Raw genomic sequence first — 21,891 nt, 5'->3', positions numbered from 1 at the left:
TCTTAACAATAAACAAATTACAGTAAGAGAAGCAGAGTACTCTAATGGAAACTGGAGGGGGGTCTCTCTAATGGACACAAAGAGGACATCTGTTAGAGAGTCTGTTAGACAGAGCCCCCAGATAGGAGATGGTAAGAGACTGCAGACTTGATACAAGAGATGGTCAGAGATTGCGGGTATGATACAAGAGATCAATGCATTGATGCAGCCTCATCAGTGCCCACCAAATGCAGCCTCATCAGTGCCCACCAAATGCAGCCTTATCAGTGCCAACCAAATGCAGCCTACCAGTGCCAACCAAATGCAGCCAACCAGTGCCAACCAAATGCAGCTTACCAGAGCCCACTAAATGTAGCTTACCAGTGCCCACCAAATGCAGGTTACCAGTGCCCACCAAATGCAGCCTACCAGTGCCCACCAAATGCAGCCTACCAGTGCCCACCAAATGCAGCCTACCAGTGCCCACCAAATGCAGCTTTCCAGAGCCCACCAAATGCAGCTTACCAGTGCCCACCAAATGCAGCTTACCAGTGCCCACCAAATGCAGCCTACCAGTGCCCACCAAATGGACATGGTACAGGGGGAGATGGTTAGAGGCTGTGGACATGGTACAGGGGGGAGATGGTTAGAGGCTGTGGACAACCAGAGCCCACCAAATGCAGCTTACCAGAGCCCACCAAATGCAGCTTACCAGAGCCCACCAAATGCAGCTTACCAGAGCCCACCAAATGCAGCTTACCAGTGCCAACCAAATTCAGCCTACCAGTGCCCACCAAATGCAGCTTACCAGTGCCCACCAAATGCAGCCTACTAGTGCCCACCAAATGCAGCCTACCAGTGCCCACCAAATGGACATGGTACAGGGGGAGATGGTTAAAGGCTGTGGACATGGTACAGGGGGAGATGGTTAGAGGCTGTGGACAACAGCAGCTCTCCAATTCTAATCTTCTCCCCCTAGAGCTTCCTATTGGCTAAAATAAAAACACCTAAGGCAGCCCACCAGTGCCAACCAAATGCAGCTTACCAGAGCCCACTAAATGTAGCTTACCAGTGCCCACCAAATGCAGGTTACCAGTGCCCACCAAATGCAGCCTACCAGTGCCCACCAAATGCAGCCTACCAGTGCCCACCAAATGCAGCTTACCAGAGCCCACCAAATGCAGCTTACCAGAGCCCACCAAATGCAGCTTACCAGAGCCCACCAAATGCAGCTTACCAGTGCCAACCAAATTCAGCCTACCAGTGCCCACCAAATTCAGCTTACCAGTGCCCACCAAATGCAGCCTACTAGTGCCCACCAAATGCAGCCTACCAGTGCCCACCAAATGGACATGGTACAGGGGGAGATGGTTAGAGGCTGTGGACATGGTACAGGGGGGAGATGGTTAGAGGCTGTGGACATGGTACAGGGGGGAGATGGTTAGAGGCTGTGGACATGGTACAGGGGGGAGATGTCTGAGGCTGCGGACATGGTACAGGGGGGAGATGTCTGACACTGCGGACATGGTACAGGGGGGGAGATGTCTGAGGCTGTGGACATGGTACAGGGGGGGAGATGTCTGAGGCTGCGGACATGGTACAGGGGGGAGATGTCTGAGGCTGCGGACATAGTACAGGGGGGGGGATGTCTGAGGCTGCGGACATGGTACAGGGGGGAGATGTCTGAGGCTGCGGACATGGTACAGGGGGGAGATGTCTGAGGCTGCGGACATGGTACAGGGGGGAGATGTCTGAGGCTGCGGACATGGTACAGGGGGGGGGGGGAGATGTCAGAGGCTGCGGACATGGTACAGGGGGGGAGATGTCTGAGGCTGTGGACATGGTACAGGGGGGGGGGGGGATGTCTGAGGCTGTGGACATGATACAGGGGGGAGATGTCTGAGGCTGCGGACATGGTACAGGGGGGAGATGTCTGAGGCTGCGGACATGGTACAGGGGGGAGATGTCTGAGGCTGCGGACATGGTACAGGGGGGGAGATGTCTGAGGCTGCGGACATGGTACAGGGGGAGATGTCAGAGGCTGCGGACATGGTTCAGGGGGGGAGATGTCTGAGGCTGCGGACATGGTACAGGGGGGGAGATGTCTGTGGCTGCGGACATGGTACAGGGGGAGATGTCTGAGGCTGCGGACATGGTACAGGGGGGGAGATGTCTGAGGCTGCAGACATGGTACAGGGGGGGAGATGTCTGAGGCTGCGGACATGGTACAGGGGGGGAGATGTCTGAGGCTGCAGACATGGTACAGGGGGGGAGATGTCTGAGGCTGCGGACATGGTACAGGGGGGAGATGTCTGAGGCTGCGGACATGGTACAGGATGCTGATGGTTAGAGGCTGTGGACATGGTACAGGGGGGAGATGTCTGAGGCTGCGGACTTAGTACAGAGGGGAGATGTCTGAGGCTGCAGACATGGTACAGGGGGCTGATGGTTAGAGGCTGTGGACATGGTAACGGGGGGGAGATGTCTGAGGCTACGGAAATGGTACAGGGGGAGATGTCTGAGGCTGCGGACATGGCACAAGGGGAGATGTCTGAGGCTGCGGACATGGTACAGGGGGAGATGTCTGAGGCTGCGGACATGGTACAGGGGGGGAGATGTCTGAGGCTGTGGACATGGTACAGGGGGGAGATGTCTGAGACTGCAAACGTGGTACAGGGGGGAGCTGTCTCAGGCTGCAGACATGGTACAGGGGGGAGCTGTCTCAGGCTGCGAACATGGTACAGGGGGAGGTGGTCAGAGGTTGTGGAGGGGTCTTACCTGGCCGTGATGAGAGGCGCATGCCACTGCTGGGCCACTGCATTTTTTTACTTCATATTTAAAAAATGGCGCCCCACCATGTCACTGCTGACAGGGAGGAGGCGGGACCGATTACTTAGCTGAGAGGAGATAGGACAGAGAGGAGGCGGGATGAACTGCTTAGCTGGAAGGAGGTGGGACGGAGAGAAGATATCCTCATGTCTGAGAGGAGGCGGGGCGGAGGCGGGGCAGAGTCGGGACAAACTGCTTAGCTGGGAGGAGGTGGGACGGAGAAAAGATATCCTCGGGTCTGAGAGGAGGCGGGGCAGAGGCGGACAAACTGCTTAGCTGGGAGGAGACGGGACGGAGAGAAGATATCCTCGGGTCTGAGAGGAGGCGGGGCGGAGACGGGACGAACTGCTTAGCTGGGAGGAGGCGGGACGGAGGTCGAGCATATTTGTAATAATGCAGAGCTTGCTGATTCAATTTTTTCTCTACCTCTGTCCCGTCTCCTCCCAGCTAAGCAACCAGTCCTGCTGCCGCCTCTCTGTCAGCTATGTTTTAAATTTTAGAACACCGGCCCTGTCACTGGAGCTTTGGCGCCCCTTCTCCGCCTCAGCATGCGGCGCCTGGGTGCGGTGCACCCCGTGCACCCGCCCAGGATCGGCCCTGTATTCCACACTATCTTATTGTACACTGTGTGTACATTTCTTAGTCTACATCACCCCATTTTGTAAACTGTACTGCATTTTGTATTCCACACTGTGCTGTTCATTCCCTACTCCACACTGTCTCATTATATACTATGCAAGTGGTCTCAGACTCTATTTAACCACACCTCTGTAAGCCATGCCAAATATTGATTGCAATGCCTCACTTATTTTATTTTTCTCCAGGGAGGGGGCTCAACTTGCAATCTTGCACACAAGCCCTCTGAATTCAGAAAAGGTTCCTGTTTCATAGACAATTCTTGTTTCCCAAAGCATTTGTTACCCCAACATTATATGTGCCTGCTGTACCATGTACTTGTATGAGAGAGATATCCTGTTCTCTTTGTATTGTTTCCTTTGTATGAAATCTCTGGTGTTCCTGTCAGTCCCTCTGCTTTCCTATTAAAAACTGACCACACTAAACAGGAGAGCACACAGTGGTCAGTTCTCTAACTGTGCTGGGAACTCAGCCTGCTCTTCTCCAATGATCAGACCTGTCCTGACACGCCCCCTACACAGCCTTTCACTGGGAAGACCAGTGTCCTACTTCTTCTCCTCCCCCCAGCTCTTATGCAGCTGAGAATAGAGGAAATGTGGTAATTTATAAAAAAGCGAAAAAAAGGTATTTATGTGTTTTTTTAGTCTATGCACAAATGTTTTGCCTTTCATTTCTATTTCAATGAATGAGTTGTTTTACAAAGTGATGGTTTACAATCAGGGGCGTACCGTGGGGTTGGCCAGAACGGCGCCCGCCAGGGGCACAGGCCGAGGGGGGGGCGGAAAAACACTGGCAGTGTAGTGTAGAAGCAGTGACTTACTGCTCCTCACGGTCCTCCGCCCCCCGGGCCCCCGCGGCTGGCGTCCCCCCCCCCCCCCCCGCTCCGCTCTAATCCCGGAAGCCGCCCGCCCGGAGCTACACACTGTCCAGACTGTCACAGACAGTGTCGGAGGTGCGATGGGCGGGCCGCGGCTCCCCTCCTCACAGGGCTCCGCCCACATAACCTCGTCATCAGCAGGCTCCTAGCTCCAGGCTCAGCAGGCTGCCTGTGGTGGAGGATGAATGGGGAATGCTGCACTCTCTCCAGTGAGTGACGGAAGATTAGCTGGCTGGCTCCCAGGTACCATTAGAACTTAAAAAGTAGACCATACTATATATATATATATATATATATATATATATATATATATATATATACAGTGTTGGGGGTAACTAGTTACAAAGTAACTGATTACAGTAACTACATTACTTTTTTTGGTAACTAAGTAAAGTAACTAGTTACAATACTAATATTGGTAACTACACTACTTTACTAGGCTATAGGAAGTAACTACACTACTTTACTAGGCTATAGGAATCCAAGCCATGCGATACAATCGTTATTTTGAAGAATAGAGAGAGGTGAAGTTTATGACTTTTTGTTGCACTTTATGTTTTATTCTGTTTTTTCAGGTTTTGTTCTCATGTTTCTCAAAGCCTGTGTTTATACAATAAACTCTATGCAGAAAGAGTGTCATGTATCTTCTTCTACACGGTCAATTAAGAAAGAGGAAAGTAAAGTAATAAGTAGTGAAGTTACTTTTCAAATGCAGTAACTAGTAAAGTAATCTCATTACAATTTACAGAAGTAACTAGTAACTAGTAACTAGTTACATTTTTTGAGTAACTACCCCAACACTGTATATATATATATATATATATATACAGGATGTGGTCTCTATACTGCACTATATATATGTAGAGGAGGCCACATTGTGTGTGTATATATATATATATATATATATATATATATATATATATATATATATATATAGTGCAGTATAGAGGACGCCATATCCTGTGTGTGTATATATTATATTTTATATATATATACAGGATGTGGCCTCCTCTATAATGCACTATAGATATGTATATATATAGATAGATATATATATATATATATATATATATCTATAGTGCATTATAGAGGAGGCCACATCCTGTATATATGTATATGTGTATATATATAATATATACACACAGGATACGCACAGGATAGTGCATTATAGAGGAGGCCACATCCTGTGTATATATATATATGTAATATATACACACATGATATGGCGTCCTCTATGCTGCACTATATATATATATATATATATATATATACACACAGGATATGCCATCCTCTATGCTGCACTACATATATATATATATATACAGACTTGTATAAAGTACTCTAAATTTCTACTTGAGTAAAAGTACAAGTGCTCGATCAAAAAGTGACTTGAGTAGAAGTGGAAGTGCTCGCAGAAAAAGTTACTTAAGTAGAAGTACTAAAGTATTCAACATTTTTTTTACTTAAGTATTGCAAGTAGTTTTTTCAAAAAATGTGCTACTTAAGTACTAAAAGTAAAAAGTACCAGTAGTTTTGAAAAAAAATTTCTACTCAAGTACTTAAAGTAGAAGTAGAAGTACTGCGTTATGTAGTTATTAAAGAAAGAAGTCAAAAGTTTGAACATCATATTGTTTTTTATTATTTCAATTGATTTATTCAAATGATTAACCTGTGTTTGTTAGTAGTTTCTTGATGCACTTTAAGCGCTGTAGCACCATTTATTTGTTTGTTTCATATTTTCTTTTTATTGGAAAGATTTGGTATAGCAGCTTTTATTATACACAGCCTTTATTTTCGTATGCGCTGATTTACAAATGACATTATACACATTTTTTTGAGCTTTATGCAACCTGCCATCTACTGTTCTGGCAGTGGTAATTTTTTTAAAAGTAACGAGTAACTATGCAGCACAAAAAAAAAAATACTTGAGTAGAAGTATCGAAATCATCGAAAAAATGTAGTGAAGTAAAAGTAGAAGTAAGAGAAAAAAATTCTACTCTAGGAAAGTACAGATACCGCATTTCGGTACTTAAGTACAGTACTTAAGTAGTTCTACTTCGTTACTATACATCTCTGTGTATATATATATATATATATATATATATATATATATATATAGAGGATGGCATATCCTGTGTGTGTGTGTGTATATATATATATTAGTGCAGCATAGAGGATGCCATATGTGTGTATATGTGTATATATATATATATATATATATATATATATATATATATATATATATTTATATAGTGCATTATAGAGGAGGCCACATCCTGTATATGTATATATATAATATAAAATATATACACACAGGATATGGCATCCTCTATACTGCACTAAATATATATATATATATATATATATATATATATATATATATATACAGACACACAGGATGTGGACTGGCCTCCTCTATACTGCACTCATATATATATCGGTGCCACCTTATCAGGGCCCATCAGTGCCAACTCATTAGCACACATTATTGAAGGAGAACAATTACCTGTTTGCAAAATTTTATAATAAACTAAAAAACAGAGTTTTTTTTTTTTTTTTACATTTTTTTGGTCTTTTTTTTACATTTTTTTGGTCTTTTTTTGTTCAGCAAAAAAATAAAAAATAAAAACCCCAGTAGTGATTAAATACCACCAAAAGAAAGCTCTATTTAGCCTAAGAGCCGGTTCACACTAGCGCGACTTGTCAGGTGACTTGGTGGCCTGACAAGTCGCCGTGGGTCGCCTGCCATAGATTAGCACAGGACCCGTTCTAATAGGAGTGACACAAGTCGCTCCGACTTAGAAAAAGGGTCCTGTACTACTTTGGGGCGACCTGGAGCGACCTGCATTGACTTCAATGATATGAAGTCCGTGCATGTCGCTCCGAGGTTGCGGTGTGCGCTGTGCACCGCGACTTCACAGGTCTCCCTGGCAAGTCGGATCGCCTCAGTGTGAACCGGCTCTAAATCTCATCTGACTACTATGCTTATATGCAATATCTCTTTCTGAGTCAAAACAAAATGAAAAAGGACTGTATAACCTAAAATTATCTTTAATGGATATGCAGATGATTAAAAATTAATAGAAATTGACGTAAAAAGACAAACAACAGAATATCTAACTCTTTAATAATGGGGGGGGGGCGCCGATACAGCTTTTCGCCAAGGGCACTGGAGACCCTAGGTACGCCTCTGTTTACAATCACTTTAATTGTAGAGTAGGAATGAGCTGTCAGTGCCGGTGTTCCGTGAGAATTACCTACCCGTGAGAAAAACCTACCCCTCGTCACTTCCGGTTCACGGCACTGTATGGAATGCAGCGCTTACATTAAAACAGCGGGGCTGCAATACGAATCATCTCCGCTCGTGTGCCTGTCACTTCCCTGATCTCGGCAACTAAATATAAAAGCGGCGGCGGGTGTATGTAAACATAAATCACGGAGACGCCAGCCGCTTTTATATTTACTCGCCGAGATCAGGGAAGTGACAGGCACACGAGCGGAGATGATTCGTATTGCAGCACAGCTGTTTTATTTAACCGCCGTGTGGGTAGGTTTTTTCAACGGTACACTGTGCTATTTCCATACTAGTGCGCATGCGCACTAGTCTGCTCCTCTGTTGTCCCTTTAGGTATCCGGCCCTGTGAGCATGCGCACTGCTGCGCTGCTCAGCTGTTCCTGGCCGGAAGTGACGAGGGGTAGGTAATTCTCACGGGGTAGGTAATTCTCACGGAACACCGGTCTGATCAGCTGATGCTAATGACATCACTGTCCTAATATGGCCACATGGCCATAACATGTCATTGTCAAATCTTTGTGACACAGCTTGCAAACTGCAGCTTAAGCATACCTTGAAAACTTCCAGTTTGGTATTGCAGGATATTTCTAGATGGGAAATGTTAAACCAGCAGTAATATAAAAAATTTTTCTATTAATTATAAATATATTTTGTACGGCCATTGAAGAGCGGATGTTTAGTGTTTCAGTTATGCTTTCAGATATTTTTTCCTGCACACCTCCTCCCCAAAGAAAACAGAGGCAATAAATTGGCATAAACTAAGTAGAAAGTGGATACAATAATGCATTTTTCATTATATTACTTTTTATTATTATATTATATAAATATACATTCGTGTTTAATAAATTAGTTGCTAATATACAATGAAAAAAATATGTGTTTTATAAATTAGCTTTATTTCTTAAAAAGTTTACTTACTAATTTTTTTATAACCAAAAGGTCATGTTCACACTGGCATTAGAAACAGGCATTTGTGGTGTGTTTTGGCACTCCCCAAATGCTTAGGAAAGCAGCCTACAATGGCTATTATGTACAGCATATAGAGCTGTTCACTTTTGTAGCGTTTGTGTCACTTTGCATCCTGTGTCGCAAAAATGAAGCTTCATGGGAAGTCTTGGAGGAGTTGACGCTTGTCAACCCCTTCCATTTAAGTCTACGATAACGAGCCGTAAATGTGACCATAGCATTTACCGCATGTTTGACAAGCGTGTATCAAATATCAGTGAGTGGGGGAAAAAAACACTTCCACCCTTAAAAGAAAAAAAATCATTTGGAGGGAATCTGGGGTGCATTATTTAACATGCCTTAAACCCACATTTACTGCACCAAAAACACACAATCACTTGCCGACCGCACGCCGCATATATACTGCGGCAGGCTGGCTAGGCTGTGCCAATCGCCGTATCCTGTACAGGGGTTCGCAGGTGCGTCTCTGGGGGCAAGCGCGTGCTGCCGGAGGCAGGCACCTGCCCCCACTTGGCAGCGGGGATGCGGATCCACAAAGCCAGCCACCGCGATTGCCCCCCACTGAGGATCCTCTGCTGTTGTAAACACAGCAGACCATTGTTCTCTCTGAAATGAACACAGAGCTCCTGTGATCCTCCTATTTATGATCACATTTTTTTGAGGAATGTTACATAGCAGAAAGTGAAAACTACTGTTTTTTTTTACAGAATTGTTGCTCCCTTTTTGTTTATAGCACAATAAATAAAAATCGCACAGGTGATCAAATACCGCCAAAAGAAAGCTCTTGTGGGTAAAAAAGGACATCAGTTTTATTTAGGTAAAGCATCGCATGACCGCACAATTGTCCATTAAAGTAATTCAGTGCCGAATCCTAAAAAATTATGGGGGCAAATCCTTCCGGTCCAGAAGTGGGTAACACTATAGGCACATGGTTTGCATAGGAATTGTTTGAAAGTGTGAACATAGCTTTATAGAGAGGAATACACTGGGTCTGCTTATACATCTGACATATCCATCGGAGATTTGACATAACTGTTTTTAAGAAAACATTCAATCATACTTTGGTTAAGCTTGGATTTCTGACAGGGCGTTTGACAAGATAATAACACCTAAACCATGTTCTGTAAACAGTATTATGGTCTTACAGATATTTCCTCTGTATCTCTTGAATTAGGATCTCCATCAGCAATATGAAAAGGAAAAACAGGAACTAGAGGAGGATAAGAATCAACTAAAGCAACAACTTGAAACTCTTAAGGAAGACCTGACAAAGAAGCTAACGAATGCCAATGAGGAGGTAAAATGCTTTTTCCTGATTAGTTTATGATCTCAGTCCTGACTTTCCTACAACAGAGTTCCGTCAAATGCATATGTTATATTCAAAATAAATGATAATTGTGTCTTGTACACTCTAATCCTTTCTTTCTTTTTTTTTTGTACATACGAACAAGATTATGCACTAAAGAACTAGCATTAAAACACGTAAAAGGGGAAGATGGGGAGAGATTCTGCTCCATTACTATAAAAAATATTTATGTGCCAAGGCACTATCCCTCAATAGTGAAGTATGAGGAGAAAAACCTCACCCCTTTTTTCTCCCTTAAGAGAAACCAGGATTGGAAAAATAGAGGGATTTGGAAGTGCCAGGCAAAAATTAGCACATAAACAATATTAAAAGAAATACATTTTATTGGTATACCATATATTAAAAACAGATAAAATTTGACAGTACATTACAATACATTATTCCACATGGTGTGTCTCACTAGGTACAAATAGTTGAAGCAGATGCGGGTAATTCGGGATCTACGCGTTTCGCCCAGAACTAGGGGCTTCTTTAGGATCCAAAATAGTTGAATTAACACCACTATAGATATAAGAATATAATTTTGAAAAAATCATGCAGATCAACATATGAATACAAATATCCATCTGTACAAATTACAATTAAAAATACATATAGCTATGAAGCAGCAACATGTTAGAAGCAAAATACATAGGGAGTGGAGATTGAGGATAATCAGCACACACACACAAAAAAAAAAAAAGAATAATATATATGTAATGAGGAATGATGAAAGGAAATGCAAGCTTGGATATCAATGGCTGGGGGAGCAGAAAAAGGAGGGGGGTGGACGCCCAGGCATCACATCCAGAGGAATAACAGTATAACACAATGCTCATGGATAATACATGGAGTTAACCCTTATTATATATTTTCGATCATCAGCAAGATTCACCAAAAAACCTGGAAGACGGAAATACCATCAGGTATAATTTTCCAAAGTGGAGTCCTCCACAGGGGAAGTGTAAAATCAGTGCAACAAATAGCAGCATGTGATCACCGACCAACTAGTGAGGAATCTATGAAATAAGCAAGATTCAATCAAAATTAAAACGCCTTTGCTAGACTGCAATAAAAAACTTTTTTTATGGTAATGAATCAAAGTATGCCAAACACAAATTATCAACAGATCAACACTGCATTAGCCATGTCCCTAATTTAGGACTATTTATTGTACACAAATAAACAAAATACTATGGTATTACCTTAAGGCCTCTTTCACACGGCCGCTTCGGTGTTTTGCTCCGTTGCGGGACTTTTTTTTTTTTTTCACGGAGCGGATGACATTTGTGTCATCCGCTCCGTATGCCCGCATATCATCCCATCCGTTTGCGGATGATATGCGGACATAATGTATGTCTATGGGATTGCGGATGTCAGCGGATGACACTGCTGACATCCGATTTTCCTTCCTTTCCGTTTTTTGAACGGAGGAAAAATAGGGTGCTGTTCCGTTCCAAAAAACGGAACAGAACTGAAAGGAAGAAAATCGGATGTCAGCGGATGGTATTCCGCTGACATCCGCAATGCCATTGACTTACATTATGTCCGCAAATCATCCACAAAAAAATAGGATGATTTGCAGACATACAGAACGCCCGTGTGAAAGGGCCCTTAGAGTATAAACCCCATAAGCAGGGCCCTCCTATTCCTTTTCTATTCAACTGTATTGTAAATTGTGCTGTCCCCCTTTTTATTGTAAAGCACTGCGTAAACTGTTTGCGCTATATCAGTCCTGTATAATAATACTAATATTAATACTAATAAATAATAATATCACATCTCCATTAAAATCCCACCTATTATATCTTCTTGGTGGAGCTTGCTTATGTATAATTTTGACAGTGCTGCCACTCTGGTTTTCTAGAACAAGAACATTCGAAAAGGGGGTCAGGGGGAGAAGATCATATAAACACAGGAGAGCCAGCACAATGAAAAGCATGAATGCATCATGGTGACATGTAACAAAAAACACAGTATATGAAGTGCAGTGTGCACATTAAAATCTACCTCCCATTAACAAAATATGGCAAACTATGTCCTATGACACCAGACAGTAGATATTAAAGCCAACAAGAAGATAAATTTTTCTACACAGTTGCAGCAACCGTATCCATTGTTCTGTATCACGCTATACCATTAAGCTTAAAGGAGTTGTAAAGGCAGGAGGTTTCTCATCTTAATGCATTCCAAAGCCTTCTGTGTGTAGCAGCAGCCCCTGCACCCCCTAATACTTACCTGAGCCCCATCTCTACCCAGCGATGTCCACGAGTCTGTCAGCCGTCCAGGACTTTCCCTCCTGATTGCCTGAGACACAGCAGTGGCGCTTCCGCTGCTGTCAAAGGCAGTTAGCCAATCAGGAGAGAGAAGGGGTGGGGCTGAACGGCAGCTCTGTGTCTGAATGGAGCTGTAGCTCAGCTCGGGTGCCCCCATAGCAAGCTGCTTGCTATGGGTGCACTTGACAGGGGGGGGGGGCAGGAACAGCAAAGAGGGACCTTAGAAGAGGAGGAGGGGGTAAGTATAATATGTTTGTTATTTAAAAAAAAACACAAGACTTTACAATCACTTTAAGGATGTATTCATAAACCCTCATAAGGTATGTGCTTTGAAGGGTCCTCGCATCAATCATAAACAGTGATACAAAGGTGATAATTGTGACCAAGATGGTGGTATAAAATCAACAATACAGAATTTGAGACCAAATAAGCCACATGTTAGACAGTGCCAGATTGGTTGTTTTGTAGGCTGGCTTGTAAGTGTGCTGGGAAATTTTTTGTATATGATGTGAGTTGCCCTTCCATGTGCACCTTAATACAAAGGCTAGATATAGGTTGGGGTGGTTGCCACTTTTTTGCACAGTGTGTTGAATTCGGTGAAGGGACGCAGTGGCTGCCTTCACTGCCTTTGTGCTCTTGCTGGGCATCACGTGTGTCCCTGTGCCTTTAAGAAGGTGTGGGCTCCCTCCAGCAAATCCGCCCTTAATCTACCCATTGCTACATGTGTTCCTATTTAGGAGACTCTGAAAGTTATAGAGTTAGGACTGCAGTATACAGAGGAGCATTGATGCGGGCACTGCAGCTTATGCATATATTTGCAAATGTGTGCAAACAAGACCCTTTGTTTTTAACATAAATTATTAGGGTCAATTTGGTTGTTATGCAGGCTGGCTGGTAAGTGTGTTGGGAAATCTTTTGTTTGTTTGTGATGTGCATTGCCCCTCCATGTGCACCCTACTGCAAAGGTTAGTAATAGGTTGGTGTGGTTGGCACTTTTTTGTACAAGTAAAAGAGAGCCACTTCATATTTTCTTTGCTGTATTCATGATATACTGCAAGTAATTGTTAACATACCATCATTTCCTGCAAGGGTGCTTGCAATGTGTCCAAACTACTGTATGCATTCATTCAGAAAATGTCCTTATTTACTATGCATGGAAACGCAGATGGATTCATTGGGGACCATCCCTTACCAAGTCCCTTTTATACAAATAATGATAATGGTCCAATGACCTCTCACATTGCTTCTCTTGCTTAAGTCCAAATGTAATTGAAAAAATACCTTGAAAGTCCCAACAGACAAGGATATAGACCCAAAGTTCCACATTTCAAATTCACTGATTATACACTATATTAGCAAAAGTATTGGGACGCCTGCACGTGAACTTTGATGGCATCCCAGTCTTAGTCGGTAGGGTTCAATATTGAGTTGGCACGCCCTTTGCAGCTATAACAGCTTCAACTCTTCTGGGAAGGCTATCCACAGGGCTTAGGAGTGTGTCTATGGGAATGTTTGACCTCTCTTCCAGAAGTGCATTTGTGAGATCAGGCACTGATGTTGGATGAAAATGCCTGGCTCGCAGTCTCTGCTCTAATTCATCCCTAAGGTGTTCTATTTGGTTGAAGTGCAGGCCAGTCAAGTTCCTCCACCCCAAACTCACTCATCCATGTCTTTATAGACCTTGCTTGGTGCACTAGTCCAAATCATTTAATGGAGAGGGGATTATGGTGTGGGGTTGTTTTTCTGAGGTTGGACTTTGCCCCTTAGTTCCAGTGAAGGGAACTCTTAAGGCGTCAGCATACCAAGACATTTTGGACAATTTCATGCTCCCAACTTTGTGGGAACAGTTTGGAATGGCCCCTTCCTGTTTCAATATAACTGCACACCAGTGCACAAAGCAAGGTCCACAAAGACACGGATGAGCGAGTTTGGGGTGGAGGAACTTAACTGGCCTGCACAGAGTCCTGACCTCAACCCGATAGGACACCTTTGGGATGAATTAGAGCGGCGACTGCGAGCCAGGCTATTTCATCCAACATCAGTGCCTGATCTCACAAATGCGCTTCTGGAAAAATGGTCAAACATTCCCATAGACACACTCCTAAACCTTGTGGACAGCCTTTGCCGAAGAATTGAGGCTGTTAAAGCTGCAAAGGGTGGGCCAACCCAATATTGAACCCTACGGACTAAGAGTGGGATGCCATTAAAGTTCATGTGCGTGTAAAGGCAAGTGTTCCAATACTTTTGGTAATATAGTGGACATTGAATGGGCTGACTACTTGTGGTGGGCTTAATCATCCTGTAATGCAGTGGTCCTCAACTCCGGTCCTCAGGGCCCACTAACAGGCCAGATTTTAAGTATTACCTTGGGGAGATGCATACTAGAGTACTGCAATCACTGAGCAGCAAATGATATCACCTGGGATGTATTTCAGTTATCTTGCAAATCTGGCCTGTTAGTGGGCCCTGTAGGCCAGGGTTGAGGACCACTGCTGTAATGGACTCTACATATTAGTCTAGCTGTAAGACGAGTGTTCCCACATGTTTGCACAACATAAATAGACTCATAGACTACAAATATTAATATCCATTTTAAATATCCAGCTCTCCAATACATGTGTATACTCACGGCCCAACATAATCCACTGTAATATCATGTAGGGCAGCGTTGTACAGGGTCTCCTCTCATGCCTAAGATCATTGTAGGGAGTAGATAGTGGGCATAACAAAAAGTGTCCTACCGTTTTGCCAGTCACGTCCATCTATATCAGAGATCACCCTAAAATTACTGGTGAGTCAGCAAAAAAGTTATCTATGTGGCCTTTCATGCTACAGTGTCCCCCTCCAGTTGTGAAGTGGCTCCTCCCTACATGCGTATGTATCACAATGCCATAGGAAATATGACATTACAGTGCATGCGCAGATCCCCAGGCAAATCCCGGTTCCCACGACTATTTTGTTTTTGAAGAGAAGTGTTTTTTTGATGTGCACATTGTACATTATATCATTATAATATAATATAATATAATTACATTATACTGTATGTTATCATGATGCATGTATACTTTTGACTGTGCTTACTCTTCAGTGTCTATGATCTCATACCCCCAACCCATTTTTACATTTGTTGATAATTATGGTTTGGTATGTTTTGGTACATTACTATAGAAAGATTTTGATAACGCAAAGGTGTTTAGATTTTGGTTCTTTGATGTCACCACAGACTCCGAACTGGTGAGAGTTTGTAGGCCCAAGAATGGTTTCAAGATTGTTTAGCCCTAGAGCCCTATTCTCTAGCAGCCATGGTATCCACACCTTGTTCTGAGAGGACTTAGGCTGGCCATAGATGACTATTTTGTTCAAACAGCCAGCGGGCTGAATGAAAACAAAAAACAAAAAAAAAAAGAGACGCCATTTTTTTGTTTTCTGTTGTTTTGAAAGTGCAAATGATGGAAATAAAATCTAACTTTTGTTGACATATTATAAGAATGTCTAATCTGTAATTTGATGCCTTTTGGAGATTTTTCCATCTTTCCTTGGCTTCTTTATGCACATTAATACAAATTTTTACCTGGGGTGCCCAAACTTTCGATCCCCACTGTATCTACTCTAGCGAGGTGGATAGAGGAAACCAACTCCCCCTTCCCCAGCGAGGACATCTAATGATCTACTTCTGCCAAAAAGGGATGACCACACACTGATCGCAATTCTGCTGATCCCTGCTGAACCATCCGAATTTCATGACCACTTAACAAGCCACAAACATTTATATGCAAATTAGTTAGGCATAGTGAAAGCAAATGAAATGTTTTGCACATTTGATCATAGTGGATAAAAATTAGTTGTTTTTGGATTTATGATGGAAGTAGTGACATCTTAAGGAAGAAATGATGTTCTTGGTGTTTTTGATAAATGGTTTTGGTTCATGTTGCCTTCCTTACTATAACCTGTTTGTTTTTTCAAAGGTTTCACACAACCTTAACAAAGGGCCTTTCATTCAAATACAATTACACACAGTCATAGTCAGGAATTAGAAGGTTTATTAGAATGTAGAAAACAAATTCAGCTTGTTGAAGATTGAAAATATGATTTTCTCATGCTGAGTTGCATGCCTCAGGGCGTGTATTTTGTAATTTATGAAAATTGATTCTGCATGTCATGAAACCTGTGTAAGAAAGAAAAATGAAAGAATTTGAACATGAAGCTATCAACAGTATTCTAAGTACCCTGCTTGGTGTGTACTAATGCACAATTTCTAGATGGTCTTAAAGCAAAACTAAACTGGTGAGTTGCACTCAGAAGCTCTTGCTACAAATTACTACAATGCATAACATACACATTTAAAGTGATTATAAACCTCAGACATAAAATCTGAATTAAGCACACATTTCTATAGTGTTTCATTGTCTCTCTCCAAAGCACTAAGTGTCATTTCTTTCTTCTGTTTAGTTCCTCTGTTATCAGCATGTGTCACTTCTGACAGGTTCTCCTAGCACCAAGATCTAAAAAGGTGACAGGGGAGGAATCTCCAGCACACATCTTGTGATTGAAAGTCACAGCTCTGTTCCTGTGTGCTGTGTAAAGTGGGGGGGGGGTGTCCCGTCCCCTCCTATCCCATCCAATCCCTTTCCTTTCCTCCAATCAGCTCTCCAAGCTCTTGTACAGTGTGCAACTGCAGCTCCCTGTCCCTGCATGTGAGTCTGTGACAAATCCTTCTCACCTCTGAATTTTTTAGGGATGTACAGGACAAATGGCTGTAAATAGAGTATGCTTGTACGACTTATGTAGGAGTATTTGTTTCAACTCTGTGTATCATCTGACACTAGTCACTTAACCACTGGGTATAGATAGAGGTTTACAACAACTTTAACTCTTAGGCCGACCATATACAGTTTGAATCTCGGCCAGTTCAGCAGGAACCAGCTGAGATTTGAACTGGTAATGGGCAGGCTGAATGTAACAAGTTAATTAATCAATCAACTTGGGTACAACCAGCCTGTGGGATTCTCTTGCAATTATCGCTAGCGGCTGCTAGAGTATGCATGTATTATATATAACCACTGTCTTCTCCCGTGGGGGACGGCTCCCCTAATCCCCCCCCCTCGTCGGAAAGAGACAATTGCTCGGCAGGAGGGATTCCCCTTGTCGGCACTGTCCATGTTGATGGGAGAATCTTGTAAATTTCTTTCCTGTCACCTATCTTAACCACTTGCCTTCTGTGCACTTAAACCCCCTTCCCATCCAGACCAATTTTTAGCTTTCAGCGCTCTCACACTTTGAATGACAATTGCGCGGTCATGCTACACTGTACCCATATGATATTGTTATCATTTTTTTCACACAAATAGAGCTTTCTTTTGGTGGTATTTAATCATCTCTGGGTTTTTTATTTTTTACAAAAAAAAAGAAAAAAGACAAAATTTTGAAAAAAAAAAAGAGTTTTTCTTATTTTCTGCGAGTAAATTTTGAAAATAAATAAATGTTTCTCCTTCACTGATGTGCGCTGATGAGGCAGGACTGATGGGCACTGATAGGCTGCACTGATGGGCACTGATGAGGTGGCACTTATGGGCACTGATGAGGTGGCACTTATGGGCACTGATGAGGTGGCACTGATAAGGAGGTACTAATATGCCGCACTGATAGGCGGCACTGCTGGGCACTGAGAGGCGGCACTGATGGGCACTGACGGGCGGCACTGATGGGCACTGACGGGCGGCACTGATGGGCACTGACGGGCGGCACTGATGGGCACTGGCGGGTGGCACTGATTGACACTGACGGGTGGCACTGATGGGCGGCACTGATGGGCGGCACTGATGGGCAGCACCATCAGTGCCCACACTCAGTGCCCATAGTGCTGCCAGTCAGTGCTCATCAGTGCCTAGATAAGCAGGCACTGATGGGCACTGACTGGCAGCACTATGGGCACTGATTGTGGGCACTGATGGGGGGCACTGATGGCAGGCACTGTGGGCATTGATGGTGGGCAGTTAGTGTGTTTAGTGTACCTTGTGTAATCAGGGCACTGGTGATCAGTGCCCTGATTACATTCTTCTGTGTCCCCGACGGCTGAACGGCTTTCCTCCTTCCTCACACTGCAGTCTCTGTGTGAGGAAGGAGCGCTGGCGATGAGAGATGATCTCATATGTTTACATATGAGATCATCTCTCATTGGACGGTCCGATCACGTGGTAAATGGCCGCTGTGATTGGCCATTCACCACGATCTGTGATTGGCTGTGTCCAAGGGACACGGCCGACACAGATTTTCCCCGATGCGGGCTTCGCGGGAGCGCGCGGGGAACCTGTTTCTGGGAGGCCGTTTAAAGACGGCCTCCCGAAAATGTGAGTCCGCGCTGCAGCTGTACTTCGGCTATAGCGTGGATGGGAGGAAGTTAATATACCCTCCACAAGCAGTGACAGGTTCAGGCTTCCCACCTCTACTCTGTCCCAATCACTGCTCATCTTCTGCTTTTTGCCTGGATCTTATATTTTGTCTTTGGCCATTGGGTCATGAATGATAATGGAACTGTTCAATTACACTGCAGTTACATTAATCCATTTCTCGACTCCATTAGTGTCAACTGCAGTGCACTTGCACACACCCACACACAAAAACTGCTAGAAAAAAAATAGTTTTTTTTAATCAGAAGAGACTTTCAAAGTCTCTTCTAACCAGTAAACTGTACTTTTTAGCATTTTTATTAGTTTTACTTTAATTAGGTATCCTACTCAGAACGATAACACATACAGCAATCTTTTTTTCTTTTTTTTTTTTATCAGCAAGGAGGATAAAACAAATCTGTTTGAAGAATTTATGCTTACAATACAAGCTCAGTGAACAACTTGAGAACTACAGAATGTTATTAACTGCTGTATTCCAAAGTAATTTTTTAGTCTGATCTTCATTATCATTTCAGTCTTTTTTTAAATTACATTCTATTTTCTTGTAAGCAGACAGAGGACATTTTCTTTTCAGAACTGATTGCCTTGGTAAAAGAAACTATTGTCTTCAGTTCAGTATGTATAAATTCACCATAATGCTTGCCTTTTAGCTTCTTGATTGCACTTCTATGACTCATTGCTTTCCTTGGGTTTCTGTAATTTCAGTAAATAGTACATTGAGTCTACTTCTCACACTGTCTGAACAAAGTTAGGGCTGGTACACGCGGGCCAAATATTGGCTGGTTCAACGGAAATCGGCCGACATGCAGCTAGTGTGTACAGCAACCTGTCCGGCTTCTATCAAAAGGGCATGCTGGAAAACCAGCATCCGATCAGCACTTGCAGCCAATGGCTGCGAGCGCTGACCAGTGTGTTCTGGCTGGGGGACAGTCCCCCTGTCAGAACGCAATAGCTGATATCTATGAGACAGACCTATACAGGAAGTAGCGGCTCCCATCCCATACTACTACTTAGAGCTGCACAATTCTGGATAAAATGAGAATCACAATTTTTTTGCTTGGAATAAAGATCACGATTCTCTGCGTAACATCATCTTTTACATTATAAAAAAAAGATTGGAATAACTTTACTGTTTCGATTTTTTTTTTTTTATTAAAGCGTATTAATTGCGTTTGAAAGACTGCTGCGCAAATACAGTGTGACATAAAATATTACAACAATCACCATTTTATTCTGTAGGGTCTCTGCTAAAAAAAATATATATAAATGTTTGGGGGTTCTAAGTACTTTTCTAGCAAAAAAAAATATTTTTATCTTGTAAGCAACAAGTGTCAGAAAAAGGTTTAGTCTTTAAGAGGTTAAACTTCCCTCCTCCAGCAGATAGAACGAAAAGATATATTGTATTCATTGTGTTTATACTGAACTGGGAGACTGATGTTGATAGGCTTTTGCGGGAGGCTCTTTTTTTTTTCTTTGACAGCTGTTCTCTGCTCCCTCACAGCGATGTAAAGAGTCGAGCAAATGTCATGTGCAGCTCTACTACTACTACACCAAGTAAGAGCCGGGACTCAGAAAAACCGGATCGGCCCGTGGATTGATTAATTTTACCGATCCAGCTATTGTGGCAGTATCGGCGTCGATATGCGATCCTAATATCGGATCAGTGCATCCCTACTAACATTGCATAGTTTGTACAACGAGCTTCTTGTGAGCTCCTCAGTTTTTTTTTTTCTTAACTGAAGGACTTGTCTTGTAAAGAATCCTTCCTGGTTTTACGTAGAGATAAGGTAGTGTTGAGACCTAGATTCACTTTCTTCCTAAATTGGTTTCAGCTTTCATCTCAACCAGGACATTGTACTTCCACCCCTCTTTCTGGCCCTAGTATATCAGAAGGATATTTCCCTTTATTGTCTGGTTCGTACAGTTCATGCCTATCTTGAAACCATTGGATATTTTATAAAGACTGCCTCTCTCTTTGTCATCTTGGTTCCTGCCCAAGGGAATTTTAGCCTAAGGTTTTAAGGATTAAGTTCCACCCTTTCCTGTCAAGGTACACTCTTTTAGACCCGTGAGTGCTCCTTGGGATTACTAGCTTCAGGCAACTGTTTGCCAGATTTGCCTGGACTTTTGTATTCTTAATTTTAGCAGGTGGATTTTCAGGCACTATCTGATGCCAGCTTGAGGCATAAGGTCCTTCAGGCAGCTCTTTGAACTGCAGGCAGTCCTTACAGTTTTTCTGTTAATAGAGGGTCTTCTGGCATATTGTTTGCCGTGCTGCTCACCCCTCTGTTGGGACTGCTTTTGGACATTCCAGTTGTCTCTGAACCCTGTGTTCCTCATTGAAAGGGAAAAAGAATATTTTTTTATGCTCACATTAAAATCTTTTTCCTGGAGTTCATTGAGGGACACAGGCCCGACAACTCTGTGGTAATGGTCCTACTCACAATACCACTTTTTTACAAAATGGAGGCATGCTCGGAGTGAGAGGGGTTATTCAAGGCTGGTTACTGTTTTTTGTTTGCCAGTGTCCAAATCCTCCTGTAGGGGTTCAATGAACTACATGATAATCATTTTTCCAATTTTACTTGAGTTAAATAAAGTGTTCCTTAATGTGTAACTGTGGCCAGGTTATGGACATTGAAATATCTACAACTTCTTAGTGAGGATGTTTTACATCCAGCCCTCACTGAGTTCTGTAGCTGCAGTCACTGTAAAGCAAATTTTACTCCAAGTTCATAGCAGAAGCACTGAAGTTCTTGTCTAAGCCAGCTCAGCTCAGTGACTTCCCTTTTCAGCCTTCTAATCTAAAATCAGGGTGAGTTGGGCTGCTGAAAATAAGACTTGAAGGACTTCAGTGCTCCTACTATAAAAATTTTGGATAAATTGTTCTTCAGTACCTGCAGCTACAACGGTCAGTGAGGACTTGTATGCCAACTTCAATGCCAACAGTCTGGCCCCATTTACACTTTTACACTTTTACATTTACACTTTTACACTTTTTACACTATAGCACTACCCCCGTAGGAGTTGCAAATGCCGGGGTTCCCCACTGCTGCACAGCCAGGCACATAGCATCTTCAACTTGCACTCAGACACAGAAAACAGTCCTTGAGATTTGTTTTCATTTTATTAGGGGAATATACCTTGGATGGGGATGGGAATTATGGGATGCCCAACTTGACAATAACAAACAGAACCAGTGACAACTTCCTCCCTGTTTACAGCTTCCACTTCATTTTCCGGCACAATAACTTGATCTTTTGTACAGCTTCATGTGGTTC

General features: G+C 43.0%; 1 protein-coding gene across 6 annotated transcripts in view; it reads left to right on the top strand.

Annotated features, from left to right (window-relative positions):
• Positions 1–21,891, top strand: part of FAM184A (family with sequence similarity 184 member A) — a 322,784-nt gene that overhangs the window by 201,485 nt on the left and 99,408 nt on the right. For all 6 annotated transcript variants that reach the window (XM_082249799.1, XM_082249803.1, XM_082249800.1 and 3 more), the window contains one exon: positions 9,757–9,879. In XM_082249799.1, the coding sequence (XP_082105925.1) occupies positions 9,757–9,879 (123 nt within the window). The remainder of the gene's footprint in view (positions 1–9,756; positions 9,880–21,891) is intronic.

The sequence above is a fragment of the Pelophylax lessonae genome (genome assembly GCF_965119305.1).
Source record: "Pelophylax lessonae genome assembly, chromosome: 3".
NCBI lineage: Eukaryota > Metazoa > Chordata > Amphibia > Anura > Ranidae > Pelophylax > Pelophylax lessonae.
Note: the sequence above shows the minus strand (reverse complement) of the source record. Positions and strands in the feature narration are given on the sequence as shown.